Source organism: Chiloscyllium plagiosum, chromosome 14, assembly GCF_004010195.1.
Source record: "Chiloscyllium plagiosum isolate BGI_BamShark_2017 chromosome 14, ASM401019v2, whole genome shotgun sequence".
In the NCBI taxonomy this organism is placed as follows: Eukaryota; Metazoa; Chordata; class Chondrichthyes; order Orectolobiformes; family Hemiscylliidae; genus Chiloscyllium; species Chiloscyllium plagiosum.
In genome coordinates, this window is record NC_057723.1 from 30,101,301 (window position 1) to 30,121,345 (window position 20,045).

Consider the following 20,045-nt stretch of genomic DNA (forward strand, 5'->3'; position numbering starts at 1 on the left):
CTCCTCCCTGACCTATCACCTTCATCCCCTCCCCCACTCACGTATTGTACTCTATGCTACTTTCTCCCCATCCCCACCCTCCTCTCATTTATCTCTCCATCCTTCAGGCACTCTGCCTGTATTCCTGATGAAGGGCTTTTGCCCGAAAAGTCGACTTTCCTGCTCCTCGGATGCTGCCTTAACTGCTGTGCTTTTCCAGCACGACTCCATTCCAGAATCTGGTTTCCAGCATCTGCAGTCATTGTTTTTACCTAGTACTTATATCATATCCAGTATGGTGTTAAATTTGGTTTCATGATGGTCCTGTACCTCTTCGTAGAATCATTCTCCAAAAACTTAAATAATGCAAGTTGTTGCCGTAGTGTGGAAATTAAGAGGATAAGAATGGAGGTTGACTGCAATGTATGCATGCATTCTGAGAGTTGAAAGTTACTGTCTCAGTTCTCAGGCAGAATGACGTCCTGAGGGAAGTAGGGTTTAACGATGGGTCATAAATGCTGACCTTGCCAGTTGTGCCCAACTGAACAAATAAAGGAAAAGCAGCAAATGACTGTTTGTGAACAACAGACTACCTAAAACAAGACAACAGACAAAGGGGGTGACTTATATCTGAAATACCAGCAGAGAAGTAAATATATAACATAAGAAACAACTTGTTATCCCACTGTTAAAATGAGCTCGTGATAAAGAATGTCTGAACAAATGAAGCTGGCTTGAGCCTCTTCACAACTAAAGTTATTGCTACATTTAAACTACCAGTTATTTTGTTCTATTTTGGTATAAATATAACATCAAGATGGCTCAAAATGCTGTGCACCTTCATGTTGTGTGCAAAAATTCTATTGGCTAACAAATTTCTAACAATGTCCAAAATATTGCAATGAGATAAACAACCTGTTAAATTTGTTTGGGAGAAAGTGAGGGCTGCAGATGCTGGAGATCAGAGCTGAAAATGTGTAACAACACGACAGCTGGAGGAAGAGCGCTTCATCTTCCGCCTAGGAACCCTCCAACCACATGCCCGAAACGTCGATTCTCCTGCTCCTTGGATGCTGCCTGACCTGCTGCACTTTTCCAGCAACATATTTTCAGCTGTTAAATTTGTTTATTTATGTTTAACTAATCAGAATATTGAGCAATCAAGGTTTGAGCTCAGAAGCGAAGATTACAGTCCATTGCAACATTGAGCTACCTGCAGGATTGCCAGGGACACAGTTCTCCTTATGAGACATAAACCTCTGTCTGTTCTGGAGGATAGGATCAATCCCAATGAACAGAGAAGAGGCCATTCAGCTCTTCATGCTTGTCCACTACAATATTCAATTAGTCCTGACTGATCTATATATCTTAATTTCAGCTACATTTCTTGTTTTACTAACGGGCAATACCCCAACTAACAACCTTTATTTTGAAAGTTTCAGTCAGTCTTGGTTCAGCATGCATTTTTTTTTAACCCCAGTAGGATTGTGGAGATAACTTCTAGATGTTCATTGTGGAAAGACGTGCTTCCTGGCATCACTCCTTAAGAGTATTTTTTGTCCACATGATGCACCCTTGTTTCGGGTTATTCTATGAAGGGAAATAGATTTTCCCTATTTACCCCATTAAAACATTGGAGCTATTTAAACACTTAGCTCACACGTTAATGTTCTATATCTATGGGACTACAGGTCTGTGCAACTTGTCCTGATAATTTAATCCTATAGCTGTAATACCATTTTGGTAAATCTGGAATGTACTGTGCTGAAGGCAGGTTCCATCGAGAAAAAGGGTGTTGGATGGTTATTTAAACAGACACAAGGGAAAAGACAAGAGAATGGCACTTAGTCACAGTGCTTGTTTGGAAAGCTGGTGCAGACATGAAGGACCAAATGGCCTCCTCTCTGCTATCACACTTCTGTGAGTCTGTGGGTTGCACCCAATTCAAGGCCATCATATCGTCCCTCTGGAAGGGCGCTCAGGATAGATTCCAGATGGGGATCTCAATTGATGGCTCTCTGTTGAAACATAACTTCCAACTCTTTTTATTCCAGTCTCTATTGAGTTATCCAGGATTCCATTAGTCTTTAATTTTTTTGTAAATCCACCATTTAGTTTTCAAAGGTTTCTATTCTTGGACCCTTAATTCTCTCTGCTCATCTACATCTCAGCACATATTTTTGAAGAAAAGCAGAGATTCTCCTGGGGTCACAGACAACGTTCATTACTCAGCTAATACCACTGAAACAAATCAACTAAATAGTTTCATGCAACTTATAGGATGTAGCTACAGGGAAATAGCTGCAACATATACTTGGATTGTACTTTAAAAATAATTGATCTTGTGGGAACAACTTACTGTTATAGAAATGCAAGCTTTATTTATCCACTGTTACATAAAAATAGCAAGGGAGTCACCAGTGAATAAATTTTAGGATGAAATACTGAGAGGAATATTTCATTTCAAATTAAGAAATGACACTGAAATTCAAGCTAAAATTCTGCCCAATCTTTTCCAATTACTGTCAGTTCATGTTACACTGTACACATTCCTTCCTTTGAGATTATGCCCTATATATATATTGTGAATGTTCACTCAAAGAAGCTGTGCATTCGGATTTAGTTCTTTACTGGCACAGGTTGTTAGCATATAATGTTCACTTGTTTGAAATTTTCACCTCACCACATTGATAATGGGACATTCCATTAAATCATATTTCAACAGTTTGATATACTCCCATTTGGATTTCAATGCTTTAATCTCAGTCAAATCGTAGAACAAAAATGTCAGGGACACAAGGCGCAATGAAAATTATTTTGAGTGCTGTTGAAAATAAACATTTTCCCCATGGCAGTGCCATTATCAATCCATGCCCACTTGCCAAACGATTAGCACTCTCATGCAGTTTAAATGTTGGTTTTCCTCTTGAATTTGTATTCTTGCGGGTTATCCTGATCATTGTAAGGTGACAAACTATTTGTGGAGCCTTGATATGTGGAAATTAGATGCTGTGTTTGCCTAAATATTAAGTGATTACACTTCAAAAGTATTTGATTAAATGGAAATAAAAGCAGACCGTTTGTATGATGAGCAGCTGTTTTCTGTCTATAACATTATAACCAAATATCCATAAAGTTTGAGGCCAACGGAGAGGCTGTCAGCTGAGAAAAGAGGATTCATATAAAACAAAACTACTTGAATTCAGCAAAGCCTTACCTCGATGTAGATCTTCTTCTATCAGTTTGGTCTGATGGTGAAATATTTGCTCCTGAAGTCTACAGACTGATTGTTTCATTTTCTCTCTCCGCGTCACCATGTAGCACAAATTCCTAACCTGTTAAAACAAGCACATTATTGCCCTTCTGGATATTTACATGGGAATATATCAAAATACAATCAATTCAGTGTCAGTAATCAGCCTTCTACGGGACAGCCAATTTGATTCCACATTAGTAAACACCCAACGGACCACCAAGCCAAAAGGTCTGCAGAATTGATCAACCGGTCAGGGAGTGATACAGAAAATCTTTCCAAAACGGTTCAGACAGTTACATCACATGAAAAGTCCGAACTGACCAATAGTCTGACTTCATGTCCCAAGTAAATATATGATACTGATGTGACAGATTTGGTATTGTGTCAGTTGCTAGAACAGGAGCATTCATATGGGAAGGTATTGGGAAAACATTATCATAAGAAAGATAAATGGATTGAAAAGTGATATCTAAAATAACCATTACAATCACAGCCCTCATTAACAGAGCTTTGCCTTGTTTTAAACAGGACTACTGGGTGGAAGGGAGTGTCAGTTCTCATTTGCTGATGAATTCTGTATTCAGTGGGATAATGAAATTCCTCCATTTTGGGCATGTTTAATTTCGAAACCAGCTCCCCAGAACATTACCTGGGTCTTTGGATTAACAGTCCAGCATTAACACTGCTAGGCCACCGCCTCCCTGTCAAGAGAACTACAGTACTACTGAATAGGGAGTTGCATACAATATTGGCCAGTCATGACGAAGGAATGACATGATCTTTCCAAAGAAAGAAAATCTGTGACTTTGAGGGGAACGTGCAGACAGTGGTATTCTCATAAACCTGCTGCTATTATCCTTCTGGGTGGTTGAGGTTGAGGGCTTAGAAGGTGCTACTGACGAAGCTTTGTTGACTTGCATCTGTTAGATGGGACACATGTCAGCACCAATGGTCGAGGGAAAGACTGGCTCAAGTAGTGGATTTCAAATGGACAGGCAGCTTTGCCTTGGATAGTGTCAAACATCCCAAGTATTTATGGAGCTGTACTTAACAAGGCAAGTGGACAACATTCTATCACAACTCCTAATTTGTGCTTTGTCAATGATAGCTGTCTTTGGTGAAACAGGAGATGAGTATCTACAGAACATCCAGCCTCCAATTTGCTCTTGCAGCCAAAATATTATTTAGCTGGTCCAGTTCAATGTTTGGTTAATGGCAATTAACCCGGATATTGATGTTAGATACTTGGAAATGATAACGCCATGGTATGTCCAAATAGGTTGCTCAGACTCCCTGGTCATAGCCTGGCATTTGGGTGACAGGAATTTTATTTACTACTTATCATCACAAGCTGTGGCTGACCTTGTCTAGGTTTTCATCCTCATTATCTCAGGAATTGCATTCTGTGCAATCATTAGTGATCATTCCTATTTTTGAGTTTATAACAGAGGAAAGGCCATGTCAAAAACAGCTGAAAATAATTGTGCATAGGACACTATCCTGAGAAACTGAGGGCCCTCTTGTGGTAGTGTCCCTGCCCCTGGACTAAGAGACCCAGGTTCCAGTCCCTCCTGCTCCAAAAGTGTGTAATAACATCCCTGAACAGGTTGAATAGAAAAATAAGTCAAATTTTAAAAAAACTTGTGAAACTGCTAGGGTGCTTGTGGCACAGTGGCAGTGTCCCTATCTCTGAGCCGGGGCCCAGATTTTGAGTCCCACCTGCCCCAGAGGTTTGTAATAATCCCTGAACAGATTAATTAGAAAAGATTTATTCTGAGGAATTCTGTGACCTCTTGATACATAACATAATGAAATGGCACCAGTAATAACTAAAGATCAGTCATACTTACCAATGATAAAGGAATTATACATTCAATGTGATGTACTTTCACCTACTTTATTGACACAAACTCGAAAAGTTTTATACTTTCTTACTTGAACACAATATCCTTCATCAGCTCCTGCGCTTCAGTATGCCATAGACTAGTTAGGGAATTTCTCCAGTACAATCAGGTTGTATTCAGGAATGGTTTATTGTTGACACTCAGAAATAAATATATTGGATCTACTAAAACCAGAGGGAAGCACTAAAGCAGACAATGCAGGTGCATTTCACTTTGGCTGCAGATCAACATTCCACTTCATAATACATTCTGTTGAGGTCAATAAAGAGGCAAGTTTGGTTGGGTGAATAACAAACCGTTTATCCACTACTGGCAATCTTCTAGTCACACCTAAAATGAAAATTACTTGCAATATTCCCATTAGGCAGGAGACTCTGTTTTCTTGATAAATAGCATCACCTCTCTTATTTACTAATTACATTGATCAGGCACCAACTGCAGTCAAACTTGTTGGTAGCTCCCTGGTTTCTTCAGCATGCTCAATAAAAAGGTACACAATTCAATCCTTTCTCTGGTTCCCCCAATGCACTCCGCAGATGTATGCCTGACTGTCGACTTTCTCACAAACACAGACAGAGGTCAGCAACTCTCAGATCTTTCAGAATAGCTCATGTGTCAGAACACAGTTGACTGCTCCTTGGTTCCTAATATAGAACTGGTACAGCTAGAATTTTAGAAACAGGTCCTCATAACTGGTAAAGTTCAGCAAAATGAAATATTGGAGGAAGGGACAGCAGAAAAGGAAATAAATTAGAAAGTACTCTAATCACAATGTATGGGTTCAATGCCACCTGTATTATAAAGCATTGTTCAATGTTTAACAAAGACTTGATACAAGTTCTAACAGCATACAGCTATTTAATAATGTAAAACAATTGCTATAAGTAAGTAACATGTGGAATAAAAAGAAAACCTGTTACATCATAATTAACATTAATTCAGCAACACTAATTTCAGAACAGCAGGATTTATAAGTATCTGACATTATTATGAAATTTGTTGTGAAGTCACTTCAGCATTAATTTTTTTTGAGGAGTCATGTTTAAAGGATCAAGGACAGTGATTCATTGGAAAAGACTAAGAAAATATTTGAACCTGTTTTATAAACAATGGTCACTAAAAGGATGCAGTGGAGAAAGCTGATGGATTTTTTTTTATTTTAATACAAAGTATTGGTCATATTGGTAACTAGGTAAAGCATTTGAATTTATGTTGTGACCAGAGGAGAAGATGAACTAGTGCATTTCCGAAACCTCAATCGCAACAATTTCATTTTATTCGTTCATGGGACGCGAGCTGGCCACATTTATTGCTTGTCCCTAGTTGCCCTTGACAAGGTGGTAGTGATGTGCAAACTCTGTTCATCAGTGGTATCAATCAGAAAGAAAAATGTAATTTGCATGGTCAGTTTTAAAAGATGGTGATAAATCTGGTGAACAGGGCTGAGTCTTAAAGGAGATAGTATCAGACGATAGTGGTTGGTGCCACGATCCATAAACTCTGGTGGCTCGTGCTATAAAATCACCAGGCTGTTACTTGTATGTTTCTGCAGTTGTGAGCTCCGTAGAAATTCACTTTTAAAAGGAAGTTGAAGAACCAGTTAATAGCTGAAAGAATGACACATTCCTTGCACATTATAGGACCATAAGAATTAGAAACAGGAGTAGGCCATTCAGCCCTTACTGCCACTGAATGAGATTTTGCTGACCTACTACCACAACACCATTTTCTTCGACTTTGCCCATAACATGGAGACATCTATTGATCACAGTCTTGACATACCACTATCACTCCACATGATATCAAGAAAAGATTGAAGAGAGTGGGTTCTGCAAAGGTTAGAGGACCTCACAACATTCTGGCAATAGTACTGAGGACTTGTGCTTCAGAACTTACCACACCCCTAATCAAACTGTTCCATTATAGCTACAACACTGGCATCTACCCATGTGCAAAACTGCCAGGTGACAGGGAGTAGTGATGGCTTAGTCGTATTATCACTAGACTATTAATCCAGAGATGGTGCGTGTATGGAAAGAGCTGCCAGAGGAAGTGGTGGAGGTTGGTACAATTACAAAATTTAAATGTGAATATGAAAGGTTTAGAGGGATATGGGCCAAATGCTGGCAAATGGGACGGGATTAGTCAGGATATCTGGTCAGCATCAATGTGTTGGACAGAAGGGTCTGTTTCCATGCTGTACATCTCTATGACTCCATGACCCAGTTAATGTTCGAGGGACCCGAATTTGAATCCTGCAGGTGGGGAATTTGAGTTAAAAAAGAGAATCTGGATTTAAAAGATGGCCATGACGCTACTGCCAATTATTGGGGAAAAGAAAATGTGATTCACTAATGCTCTTTAGGGAAGGAAACTGCTGTTGTTACATGGTCTAACCGACTTGTCTTCCCAGACTCAAAGCAAGGTGGTTGATTCTTAAGTGTCCTCTGGGCAATAAATGCTCGCCTAGCCAGTAACTCTAAATCCTGTGAATAATTTTTTTCAAAAATGGCCTGGACACAACAAGGAGGACAACTTCAACCTAGCTAATTTTCAGCACATTCAGTCTACTCTCAAGAATCAGCCAAGTGATAGAAAGTTTCACCAACAGTGTTATTGACAGTCAGTTCAGGTTCTGCCAGAGGTTTGGGTTCCTGACTTCACTTATAGCAGTGGTTCAAACATATAGACAAGAAAAGTTGAATTCCAGAGAGAAGGGAAATGTGACTGCCCTTAACCGAAAGTGACACCAAACTGGACTCAATGAGGAATCAGGGACAAAGCTCTCTGCTGGCTGGAGTCACACCTAGCACTAAGGAACATGGTTGTGGTGGTTGAAGGTCAATCATCTCAGCTCCAGGACATCTCCCATACGAGTTCTTCAGGGTAGGGTCTTTGGCTCAACCATCTTCAACCGCTTCACCAGTGACCTTCCTTCCATATAAAGTCAGAAGGAAGGTTGTTTGTTAGTGATTGCAAAATGTTCAGCAGCATTCATGACTGCTCAGACACTGAAGCAGTCTATGTCCAAATACCCATGGGCAATGAGAAAAGAAAATCTAGCCATTGCTCCTTTATATCCAATGGCACCATCATCACAAAATACTGCAGTATCAACATTCTGGAGGTTACCACCAATCAGAGACTGAACTGTTTATGTAAGTACTGTGGCCAAAAGTACAGACCAGAGTCAAAGTCCTGGACCTTCCTCCCTAACAACATTATGAGTCTAGCTACACCAAATGGATTGTAGCAATTCAAGAAGGCAGCTCCCCATCACTATCTTAAGGGCTGTTAGGAATGGCAATAAATGCTGGCCCACATCCCATGAGTAACTAAAAAAAATTGAGCCCCACAGACCTCTGCAACAGAGAATTCCAAAGATTTGCTGCACTCAAACTGAAGAAATTCCTCCTGATTTCAGTCCTAAATTTGCTCCTTATTTTGAGACTGTGTCTCCTAGTTCCAGACATTTCGGCCATAGGAAATATCCTTTCTACTTCAGATAGGTGAAGAATTTTACTGGAAACAATGTAAGAATTGAATGGACTTGAATGAGATCACCTTCCATTCTCCTAAACCCCAGAGAATATAGGGGAGGGGATAGCATAGTGGTAATCCAGAAACATAGTAATGTTCTGGGGACCAGAGTTCAAATCCCAGCACAGCAGAGTTTGAATTTTAAAAAAATCTGGAATTGAGAGTCTACCGATAACCATAACTCCATTGAAAAAATCTATCTGGTTCACATTCAGGGAAGGAAACTGCCATCCTTACCTTCTCTGGCATACATGTGACTCCAAACCCATGGATATGTGGTTTACTCTTAATTGCCACATGTAAATTGGTATAGGGGAAGTAAAATTAATGAGGTAAATGCATGGGTCAAAAATTGATGTGGGAGAAAGAGGTTCCAAATCATGGAGACTGGCACAAATACTGATTGGGGAAGGACAGAACTGTTCCATTGGGATGGGCTTCATTTCAATCATGCTGGGACCTGTGTCCTGGTAAATAGTATTACTGGGGTTGTAGATAGGGTTTTAAATTAATCACTGGGTGGGGAGTTATGGTTTCAATTGAAGGGATGCTTAAAAAGCCAGAAAGAAATGAGAAAGTAGAGGTGCAAGTGACAGAAAGGGGTAGAAAATCTATGTAGAAAAATGCAGCACAAATTAGAAGCACAGAGTAATAACGCTAAAAAAAAATCAACGTTTAAGTCTTCATCTGAGCACACATATGTATCTACTAGAGAAGGGCAAAACTTGACCTGCACTTGGGAAATAAGGCAGGGCAGGTGGCTGAGGTGTCAGTGGGAGAGCACTTTGGGACCAGTAACCATTATTCTATTAGTGTTAAAATAGTGGTGGAAAAGGATAGACCAAATCTAAAAGTTGAAGTTTTAAATTGGAGAAAGGCCAATTTTGACTATATTAGGCAAGTACTTTCAAAAGCTGATTGGGGGCAGATGGAAAATGGGAAACCTTCGGAAATGAGATAATGTGAGTTCAGAGACAATGTATTCCTGTCAGGGTGAAAGGAAAGGCTGGTAGATGTAGGAAATGCTGGATGACAAAAGAAATTGAGCGTTTGGTTAAGAAAAAGAAGGAAGCATATGTCAGATATAGACAAAATAGATCGAATGAATCCTTAGAAGAGTATAAAGGCAGTAGGAGTATGCTGAAGAGGGAAATCAGGAGGGCAAAAAGGGGACATGAAATAGATTTGGCAAATAGAGTTAAGAAGAAACCAAAGGGCTTTTACAAGTACATTAAGGACAAAAGGGTAACGAGGGAGAGAATAGGGCCGATTCCTGAAGAAGGGCTTATGCCCGAAACGTCGATTCTCCTGTTCCCTGGATGCTGCCTGACCTGCTGCGCTTTTCCAGCAACACATTTTCAGCCAGTCAAAAATCAGCAAGGCGGCCTTTGTGTGGAGCCGCAGGGGATGGGGAGATACTAAATTAGTATTTTGCATCAGTGTTTACGGTGGAAAAAGACATGGAAGATATAGAATGTAGGGAAATAGATGGTGACATGTTGCAAAATGTCCATATTACAGAGGAGGAAGTGCTGGATGTCTTGAAATGCATAAAAATGGATAAATCCCCAAGACCTGATCAGGTGTACCCAAGAACTCTGTGGGAAGCTAGAGAAGTGATTGCTGGGCCTCTTGCTGAGATATTTGTATCATCGATGTCACAGGTGAGGTGCCGGAAGGCTAGAGGTTGGCTAACGTGGTGCCACTGTTTAAGAAGGGTGATTAGGACAAGCCACTATAGACCAGTGAGCCTGACCTTGGTGGTGGGCAAATTGTTGGAGGGAATCCTGAGGGACAGGATATACATGTATTTGGAAAGGCAAGGACTGATTAGGGATAGTCAACATGGCTTTGTGTGTGGGAGATCATGTCTCACAAATTTGATTGAGTTTTTTCAATAAGTAACAAACAGGATTGTTAAGGGCAGAGTGGTGGACGTGATCTATATGGACTTCAGTAAGGCTTTCAACAAGGTTCCCCATGGGAGACTGGTGAGCAAGGTTAGATCTCACAGAACACAGTAAGAACTAGCCATTTGGATACAGAACTGGCTCAAAGGTAGAAGACAGAGTGTGGTGGTGGAGGGTTGGTTTTCAGACTAGAGGCCTGTAACCAGTGGAGTGCCACAAGGATCCGTGCTGGGTCCTCTACTTTTCGTCATTCATATAAATGATTTGGATGGGAGCATAAGAGGTACAGTTGGTAAAATTGCAGGTGACAACAAAATTGGAGGTGTAGTGGGCAGTGAAGAAGTTTACCTCAGATTACGATGGGATCTTGATTAGATGGGCCAGTGGGCTGAGAAGTGGCATATGGAGTTTAATTCAGATAAATGTGAGGTGCTGCATTTTGGGAAAGCAAATCTTAGCAGGACTTATACTCTTAATGGTAAGGTCATAGGGAGTGATGCTGAACAAAGAGACCTTGGATTGCAGGTTCATAGCTCCTTGAAAGTGGAGTTGCAGGTAGATAGGATAGTGAAGAAGGCGTTTAGTATGCTTTCCTTTATTGATCAGAGTATTGAGTACAGGAGTTGGAAGGTTATGTTGCAGCTGTAGAGGACATTGGTTAGGCCATTGTTGGAATATTGCGTGCAATTCTGATCTCTTTTCTATCGGAAGGATATTGTGAAAGGGTTCAGAAAAGATTTACAAGGATGTTGCCAGGGTTGGAGGATTTGAAATATAGGAAGAGATTGAAAAGGCTGGAGCTGATTTCACTGCAGCTTCGGAGACTGAGGGGTGACCTGATAGAGGTTTATAAAATCATGAGGGGCATGGATAGGATAAATAGACAAAGTATTTTCCCTGGGGTGGGGTACTCCAGAACTAGAGGGCATAGATTTAGGGTGAGAGGTGAAAGATATAAAAGAGACCTTAGGGCAACGTTTTCACGTAGAGGGTCGTACGTGTATGGAATGAGCTGCCAGAGGAAGTGGTGGAGGCTAGTACAATTGCAACATTTAAAAGGCATCTGGATGGGAATATGAATAGGAAGGGTTTGGAGGGATATGGGGCGGGTGCTGGCACTAGATTAGGTTGGGATATCTGGTCGGCATGGACGAGTTGGACCAAAGTGTCTGTTTTCATGCTATGTGACCCTATTTGTAATAGGGGAGATGAGGTGATGCCACAAACAGAAATAAATAAATATGATTAGACAGCTAATATAGAGACATAGTTACAGGGTGGCCAAAACTGGGAATTCAATACTCATGGGAATTGCTTGCCACTTCAATACACCACCTTGTTCCCTGGCCAACATCTCTGTCTCAGGCTTGCTGCAGTGCTTCAGCAAAACTCAGTGCAAGCTAGAAGAACAGCACCTCATTTTCTGCTTGGGAAATTGACAGTGTTGTGAACACAATATCACGTTCAACAATTTTAGGGCTTGATATACCTTCTGCCATGTCCTTACCCCAACCCCCACACACCAGGCTTTGTTATCAATACCCATTGTGAGCCACTAATAGTCCCAATTAGCAGCCATTAATTTTCTCAGGCTGACCATTATCCACTCCTTTGTCTGTCCAACTGTTCTTCTCTCTCTTTGGGCTCTACCTCTTATCTATCATTTACTCCTTACCCTCCACCATAAATAACAACTTTTTCCCAGCTGCCACCTGATCTGAGAAAGGATCACTGGACCCCAAAACGTTAACTCTGATTTCTCTCTACAAATGCCCTGGAATGCCCTGCCAGTAACAGTGGTGGACTCTCCCTCTTTATGGGCATTTAAGAGGGCATTGGATAGGTATATGGAGGATAGTGGGTTAGTGTAGTTTAGGTGGGCTTGGATCGGCGCAACATCGAGGGCCCAAGGGCCTGTACTGCGCTGTATTCTTCTATGTTCTATGTTCTATGCTGCCAGACCTTCTGAGATTTTCCAGCAACACTCATACTCTGGATGTTCAAGTGTCGGCAATAAGGGAAAGAAGATGGGGTAGCTTTGTTAATAAAGGATATTTGGTACAATGATGAGTATTGATAAAATGCAAGAGATCGTGACATGGAATCAGTTTGGGTGGAAGCAAGAAATGCAAGGGAAGGAAGTCCACAGTGGGAGTCATCTATAGGCCTCCATTCAGTTGCATCATTGTAGGGCAAAGTATAAATTGGCCAATGACGGAGGCACATGAGAAAGGCACTACAATTGTCATGGACAAATCAGATGGGCAAGGGTGATGTTGAAAATGAAACTCTAGAATTCATCAAGGATTGCTTCATAAGACATATGTTACAGAACTCACCCAGGTACAGACTAATTTAGATCTGGCAAGTTGTAAGATTAATTCGAGATCTCAAGGGGGTAACAATTGCAACATAGTAGAATTTCAAATTCAGTTTGAGGAATGCAGAGCTACGAAGGAGAAGTTGTCCAAAGTGGGCTGGGAAAATAGACTAATGGGAAAGGCAGTGGTTGAGCAATGGTAGAAAATTAAGCAGATATTTCAAAAAGGTCAGCAAAAGTTTATTTTGGTCAAAAAGGGTTAAGTGAGAAAGATGAAGCGCCCATGGTTAACAAAGGTAATCAAGGAGAGTATCCAATCAAAAACTTAGCCATATGCAGTGGTGAAAGCTAATGGCTATATCAGAGGATTCTGAATTTCTTTTCAGGAACAAGCAGTAGTTAATTAAAAAGCTTATAAAGAGGGAGAAAATTGGTAATGAAAGTAAATTGGCAAAAAATCTAAAATCAAACACCAAGAATCTCTATAGGTTTATTAAAAAAAAGTAGCTAAACTAAGTATGGGACCCTTGGATGATTTGGGTGAGGAACTTACACCAAGAAACAGGGAAATGGCAGATAATTTAAATCATAATTTTGCAACAATCTTCATAGTGGAAAATGTTTACATCCAAAGATATCAGATAAGCAAGGTGTTCATGGGCAGAATGAGCTTGTTACAGTTTCTGTCATGAAGGACAAAGTATTTGACAGTTTAATAAGACTAAAAGCATACAAGTTGCTAGGACCTGATGGCCTGCATCCAAGACTTTAAAAGAAGTTGCTACTGAGAAACTGGAGGGCATTAGTTGGAATAAGACCATAAGAAACAGGGAAAGGCCATTTAGCTAATCGAACCTGCTCCGCTCTTCAATAGGATCATGGCTGATTTGACATTCCTCACGTCAACTTTCTTCCTCTTTTAGGATGTAGGTTTGCTTGTTGAGCTGTAGGTTTGATATCCAGACATTTCATTACCTGGCTAGGTAAAATCATCAGTGGCGACCTCCAATTGAAGCGAAGCTGTTGTCTCCTGCTTTCTATTTATATCTTTCTCCTGGATGGTGTTCTTGGAGTTTGTGGTAATGTCATTTCCTGTTCGTTTTCTGAGGGGTTGATAGATGGCATCTAGATCTATGTGTTTGTTTATGGTATTGTGGTTGGAGTGCCAGGCCTCTAGGAATTCTCTGGCATGTCTTTGCTTAGCCTGTCCCAGGATAGATGTGTTGTCCCAGTCGAAATGGTGGTTTCTTTCATCTGTGTGTAGGGCTATGAGGGAGAGAGGGTCGTGTCTTTTTTGTGGCTAGCTGGTGTTCATGTATCCTATGTAGTGTTTGTGGCAGTCCTTGCATGGAATTTTGTAGATGACGTTGATTTTGTCCATGGGTTGTACTGGGTCTTTTAAGTTTGTTAATTTTTTGTTTGAGTGTGTTGGTGGGTTTGTGTGCTACTAAGATTCCAAAGGGTCTTAGTAGTCTGGCTGTCATTTCTGAAACTTCTTTGATGTATGGTAAAGTGGTTAGGGTTTCTGGCTGTGTTTGGTCTGCTTGTCATGGTTTGTTCTTGAGGAATCTGCGCACTGTGTTATTTGAGTATCCGTTTTTCTTGAATGCGTTGTATAGGTGGTTCTCCTCTGTTTTCCGAAGTTTGTCTGTGCTGCAGTGTGTGGTGGCTCATTGGAGTAGTGTTCTGATACAGCTTATTTGTGTGTGTTGGGATGGTTGCTGGTGTAGTTAAGTATTTGGTCAGTGTTTGTCAATTTTCCATATATGCAGGTTTGTAGTTCTTCTTTGTCCTTTCTTTCGACTGTGACGTCCAGGAATGCGAGTTTGTTGTCGGTTTCTTCCTCCTTGGTGAACTTTATGCCTGTGAGGGTGTTGTTGATGATGTTAAATGTCTCTTCTATCTTGTTTCGTTTTGTGGTGATAAAGGTGTCATCTATGTAGCGGACCCAGATTTTTGGTTTGATGGTTGATAGGGCTGTTTGTTCTTGTCTTTGCATTACTGCTTCTTCCTCTTTCCCTGCAATCCTTGATTCCCCTCCTGGTCAAGAATCTATTTATCTTAGTCTTAAATTTACACAAGAACTCTAACCCCACTGCTCTCTGTGGCAAGGAGCTCCAAGGACTCACAACCATTTGAAGAAAAGAAATTTGATTTGATGATGATGATATGATTATTGTCACGTGTACCTAAGTACAGTGAAAAGCTTTGTTGGAGCAGTACAGGCAGATCATAGTAAGCAAGAAAATACAGATCACTTGGTGAAAACAATACTTGGACAGAGTGAGGCTACACGTTAGACTGCACAGGACAGGTGCAAGACAAGAACTACATTAACAAGATCAACAATATTTGAAGTGAGAGAGTCCATTCATCAGCCTAAAAACCACCGGGAAGAAGCTGTTCTTGAACGTTCTGCTGCGTGTTCAAACTTCTGTATCTTCTGCCTAACTGAAGAGGTTGTAGGAGAGCATTACCAGGGTTGAATGGATCTTTGATGACGTTGGCAGCCTTTTGTGGCAAGAAAGATGTAAATGCAGTCCATGGATGGGAGGTTCAATTCTGTGATGGTCTGGGTTGTGCACACAACCTTCTGTAGTTTCTTACGGTCCTGGGCAGAGCTGTTGCCATACAGGACTGTTTTGCACCGGGACATTTGGCTTTCTATGGTGCATTTGTAAACGTTGGTGAGGGTTCTTATGGACATGCCAAAGTTCCTGAGCTGCACGAGGAAGAAGAGGCACATGTAGTTGTGCCTTCTTGACTGTTACATCTACGTGGGAAGTCCAGGTTGTTGATTTTCGTCACTCCTAGGAACTTGAAGCTCTCAACCTTCATAACCTCCAATCCATTGACATAGATAAGGGATGTATTCTACTTTCTTTCTAAAGTCAATTATCGGTTCTTTAGTTTTGCTGACATTGAGAGGCATCATCATTGCACCACATCACCAAGCCCTTTATCTCCTTTCTGAATTCTGACTCATCATTGTTTGATATGTGCCCTACCATGGCGGTATTGTCAGCAAATTTGTGGATGGCATTCCTTCAGAATTTAGCTATACAGTTGTGAGTGTACAGGGGGTACCGTAGGGGGCTGAGAATGCACTCAAGGAGGGCTCCCTTTTTTGACTGCTATCGTGGAGGAGGTGCAGTTTTCTATCTTCACTGATTGCAGTCTGTAGGTCAGGAAGCGGAGGATCCAGTTGTAGAGGGCGATGCCTTGACCTAGGTTTTGGAGTTTTGAGAGCAGTCTGGAGGGGATAGTGGTGTTAAAGGTGGAGTTGTAGTTGATTAGTATTCTGACGTAGGTGACCTTGTTGTCCAGATGTTTCAGAGATGAGTGCAAGGCTGGGGAAATGGCGTCTGTTGTGGACCTGTTACCTCGGTAGGCAAATTTCAGTGGATCAAGGCAGGCTGGGAGGCTAGAGTTGATGTGGGCCATGACCATCCTCTCTAGGCACTTCATGATTATGGCGGTCAGAGCCACTGGGCGATACTCATTAAGGCACATTGCATGTGCTATCTTTGGTACTGGGAATATGGTGGTTCTCTTGAAGCAGTCGAGACTTCAGTTTGTAGGAGGGAGAGGCTGACGATGTCAGTGAATACTTCCGCCAGTTGGTTCATACAGGATCTAAGTGGATGGCTGGATACAGTGTCTAGGCCCATCGCTTTTTTCGGGTTTACTCTCGGGAAGTTGATCTGATGTCTACAGCCGTGACTGAGGGAACGATTGCATCCAGGCGGTCGGGACAAGTGACACTGTGCTGCTGGCATTCTGCTCGAACCGAGCATAGAAGGCATTGAGCGCATCGGGGAGGGACGTATCTTTGTCCACCATCTCACTCTGCTTCCTTCTGTACCCTGTTATGTTGTTCAGGCATAGCTACAGGTGGCAGGAGTCCTTATGGTTGGTTTGGGTCTCTAACTTGTTCTGGTTCTGTCGCTTGGGCACTGTCTCAGTCTTAAACTGGCAGCCCTTTATTCTGAGAGTATGATCACTCGTCCTAGATGCTCCCATAATGGGAAACAACCTCTCAGCATTTGCCCTGTTAAGCCCCTTAAGAATCCTAAATGTATCAATGAGATCACCTCTCATTCTTCTAAATTCCAGCGAGAAAAGTCTCAACGTGTTTTGCCGTTGCTCATAACACAATCCCCCTTCAGCAGGGATCATCCTAGTGAATGTTCTCTGAATGGCCTCCAATGAAATGACATCTTTCCTTAAATATGGGGACCAAAACTATTCACAGTAATCCAGATGTTGGCTGACCAGCATCATGTACAGCTGCAGTAAGACTTCCCTACTCTTACATCCCTTGAAATAAGGGCCAACATTCTAGAACTCCAGAATATTTCAGAATTTCAGGTGCTTTCCAGTGGCTTGGAAAAGTGCTAATGTGCCACCCACCTGTTCAAGAAAGGAGGGAGACACAAATCAGGAAACTATGAGCCTGTTAGCCTAACATCAAATGTCATTGGGAAAATGCTACAGTCCACACATAGGGAAGAAAAATCAGGGCATTTAAAAAAAGCTTAACAGAATTAAACAGAGTTAACATGATTTTCTGAAAGGGAAATTATGTTTGACAAATTTGCTAGAGTTCTTTGAGGAGATAACAAACACAGTTGCTAAAAGAGAACTGGTAGATGTGCATTTGCATTTTCAGTTGGCATTCAATAATGTACAACATAAAGTTTACTCCACAGTTGAGGGGTTCACAGTATTGGGGGTAAAATATTAGTATGGACTGGTTAACACACAGAAGACAGAGTTGAGATTAATTGGTCGTTTTCAATTCAGAAAGTTGAGACAAGTGAAGTGCTAAAAGGAACAGTCCCATGGCCTCAATTATTCCCCAACTATATTCATGACATATTAATTCAGAACATAAACTTGCTTATAATACAAAACACACAGGGAGGGAATGTTATGATGAGGACACAGGAATTTACAAGAGGATATAAGTTGGTCAAGTGAATCAGTAAAAACTTGGCAGATAGAATTTAATGTAGTAAAATGTGAGGTCAGGCACTATAATAGGAAGAGGTGAAATTGATTCCTGATGAAGGGCTCTTGCCCAAAATGTCGATTCTCCTGCTCCTCGGATGCTGCCTGACCTGCTGTGCTTTTTCAGCACCACACTCTTGACTCTGATCTCCAGCATCTGCAGGCCCCACCTTCGCCAGATTGAAAGACAGACTGCTATTTAAATGTAGAGAGAGAGACATCAAAGAATGCAATGCAGAGTGACCTGGGTGTTCTTGTGCATGAAACACAAAAAGGTCAGGTGCACCAAGTAATTAAGTAATCAAATGGCATGTTGGCCTTTATTGCTTGGGGATTGGAGTTTTAAAATAGGGAAATCTTGTCACAAATGTATAGAGGTTGGTGAGGTAGCACTTGCAGTACTATGTATGGTTTGGTCCCCATATTTAAAAAGCACTACACTGGCATTGGAAACCACTCAAAACCGACTCACTCGGCTGATTCCAGGGATGAAGAAGTTGATTTTTCAAGAACCGCTAACCAGGTTGGATTTATTCATTACAGTTTAGAAGAATGAGTGACCTTCTTGACACATACAAGATTCTGAGGGAACAAGGTAGATGTTGAGAATATAATTCCATTAATGGGGAACTTTGAATCAGGGAACATAGTTGCAGAAAAAGGGGACATTCATTTAAAACTTAGATATCAAGGAATTTCTTCACCTTGAGGCCAATGAATGTCTGAATTCTGTACGCCAGAGAATTGTGGAGGCAGGATCACTGCAAGTATTTAAAGTGGAGGTAGTTAGGTTTTTGCAATATCAGGGATTACTGAGCTGACATCTGCAGCAGGTCAGCCATGATCTTGCTGAATGGTGGGACAGACATGAGGACCAAATGTGCTACTCTTATGTTCTTTATTACAAATGCTAAAATTTTCTCAATTTTTTTCTCCTCCTTTCTTCAATACTGGGGTTACATTTGTCAACTTCCAATTTTCGAGGACCATTCCAGTACCTAAAGAATTTTGAAAGATGATCACCATCTATTATCTCGACAGCCATATGAACAATCTGGGATCTAGATCATCAGGCCCAAGGGAATTATGTACTTCAAGTCCCATTATTTTCTTCCACTGTTTTTTAAACTAATGTTAATATCTTGCAATTTCTTGATTATATTGGTTCTCAGATTCTCTGTTGTTTTTGTTTAGTATTTCCTCCATGAAAACAGATACAAAGCATTTATTTAATTTTGCTGCCATTTCATTCGTCTCCATTACAAAACTGCACGATGCTGCATGAATTGGACTCATACTTGTTTTTGCTAACCCTTTCATTTTACACACCGATTGCAGCTTTAATAATTGGGTTATGTATTTCTCGCTTCTTACTCTCATTTTGCCTTTGTTACTCTTTTCTTTGGCTTTCCTCTGCAGAATTCTAAACACCTCCCAATTTTCAGTTTTAATTCTTTTTTGGAAACTTAATAGGCCTTCACCTTTGATCTATTATGCTTCCAATTTCTTCTGCTAGCCGTGGCTGAGGTATGAATGGAACAGCTTCTTTCCATCTTCTGCCCGGCCCGCTTATGACTTTGAAAGCCTCGATCAAGTCTCCTCTCAGCCTTCTGCTCACAGAGGCTAGTCCCAACATCTTCAATCTCTCCTCTCAAATGAAGTTTCTCTTTCTTGGAACCATTCAAGTAAATTTTCTCTGTGCCCTCTCCAATGCATTCACATCTTCTGTCCAATGTGGCACTGAACTGTACACAATACTCCAGCTGAGGTCTAACAAGTGTCTTACACAAGTAAAAATATCACTTCCTTGCTCTTGTACTCTATATCCCTAAAATCAAAGCTGAGGACACTATAATTTATTAACTACTTTCTCCACCTGGCCTGCCACCTTCGATGATCTGTACACCCATACACGGAGTTAAAAATCACACAACACCAGGTTATAGTCCAACAGGTTGAATTGGAAGCACTAGCTTTCGAAGCGCCGCTCCTTCATCAGTTGGTTGTGGAGTACACAATTTATAGCAAAAATGATGAAGGAGCAGCGCTTCGAAAGCTAGTGCTTCCAATTAAACCTGTTGGACTATAACCTGGTGTTGTGTCATTTTTAACTTTGTACACCC

General features: G+C 41.1%; 1 protein-coding gene across 2 annotated transcripts in view; it reads right to left on the minus strand.

Moving 5' to 3' along the window:
• Positions 1–20,045, minus strand: part of jade2 (jade family PHD finger 2) — a 145,115-nt gene that overhangs the window by 54,614 nt on the left and 70,456 nt on the right. For both annotated transcript variants that reach the window (XM_043703453.1, XM_043703452.1), the window contains exon 7: positions 3,197–3,314. In XM_043703453.1, the coding sequence (XP_043559388.1) occupies positions 3,197–3,314 (118 nt within the window). The remainder of the gene's footprint in view (positions 1–3,196; positions 3,315–20,045) is intronic.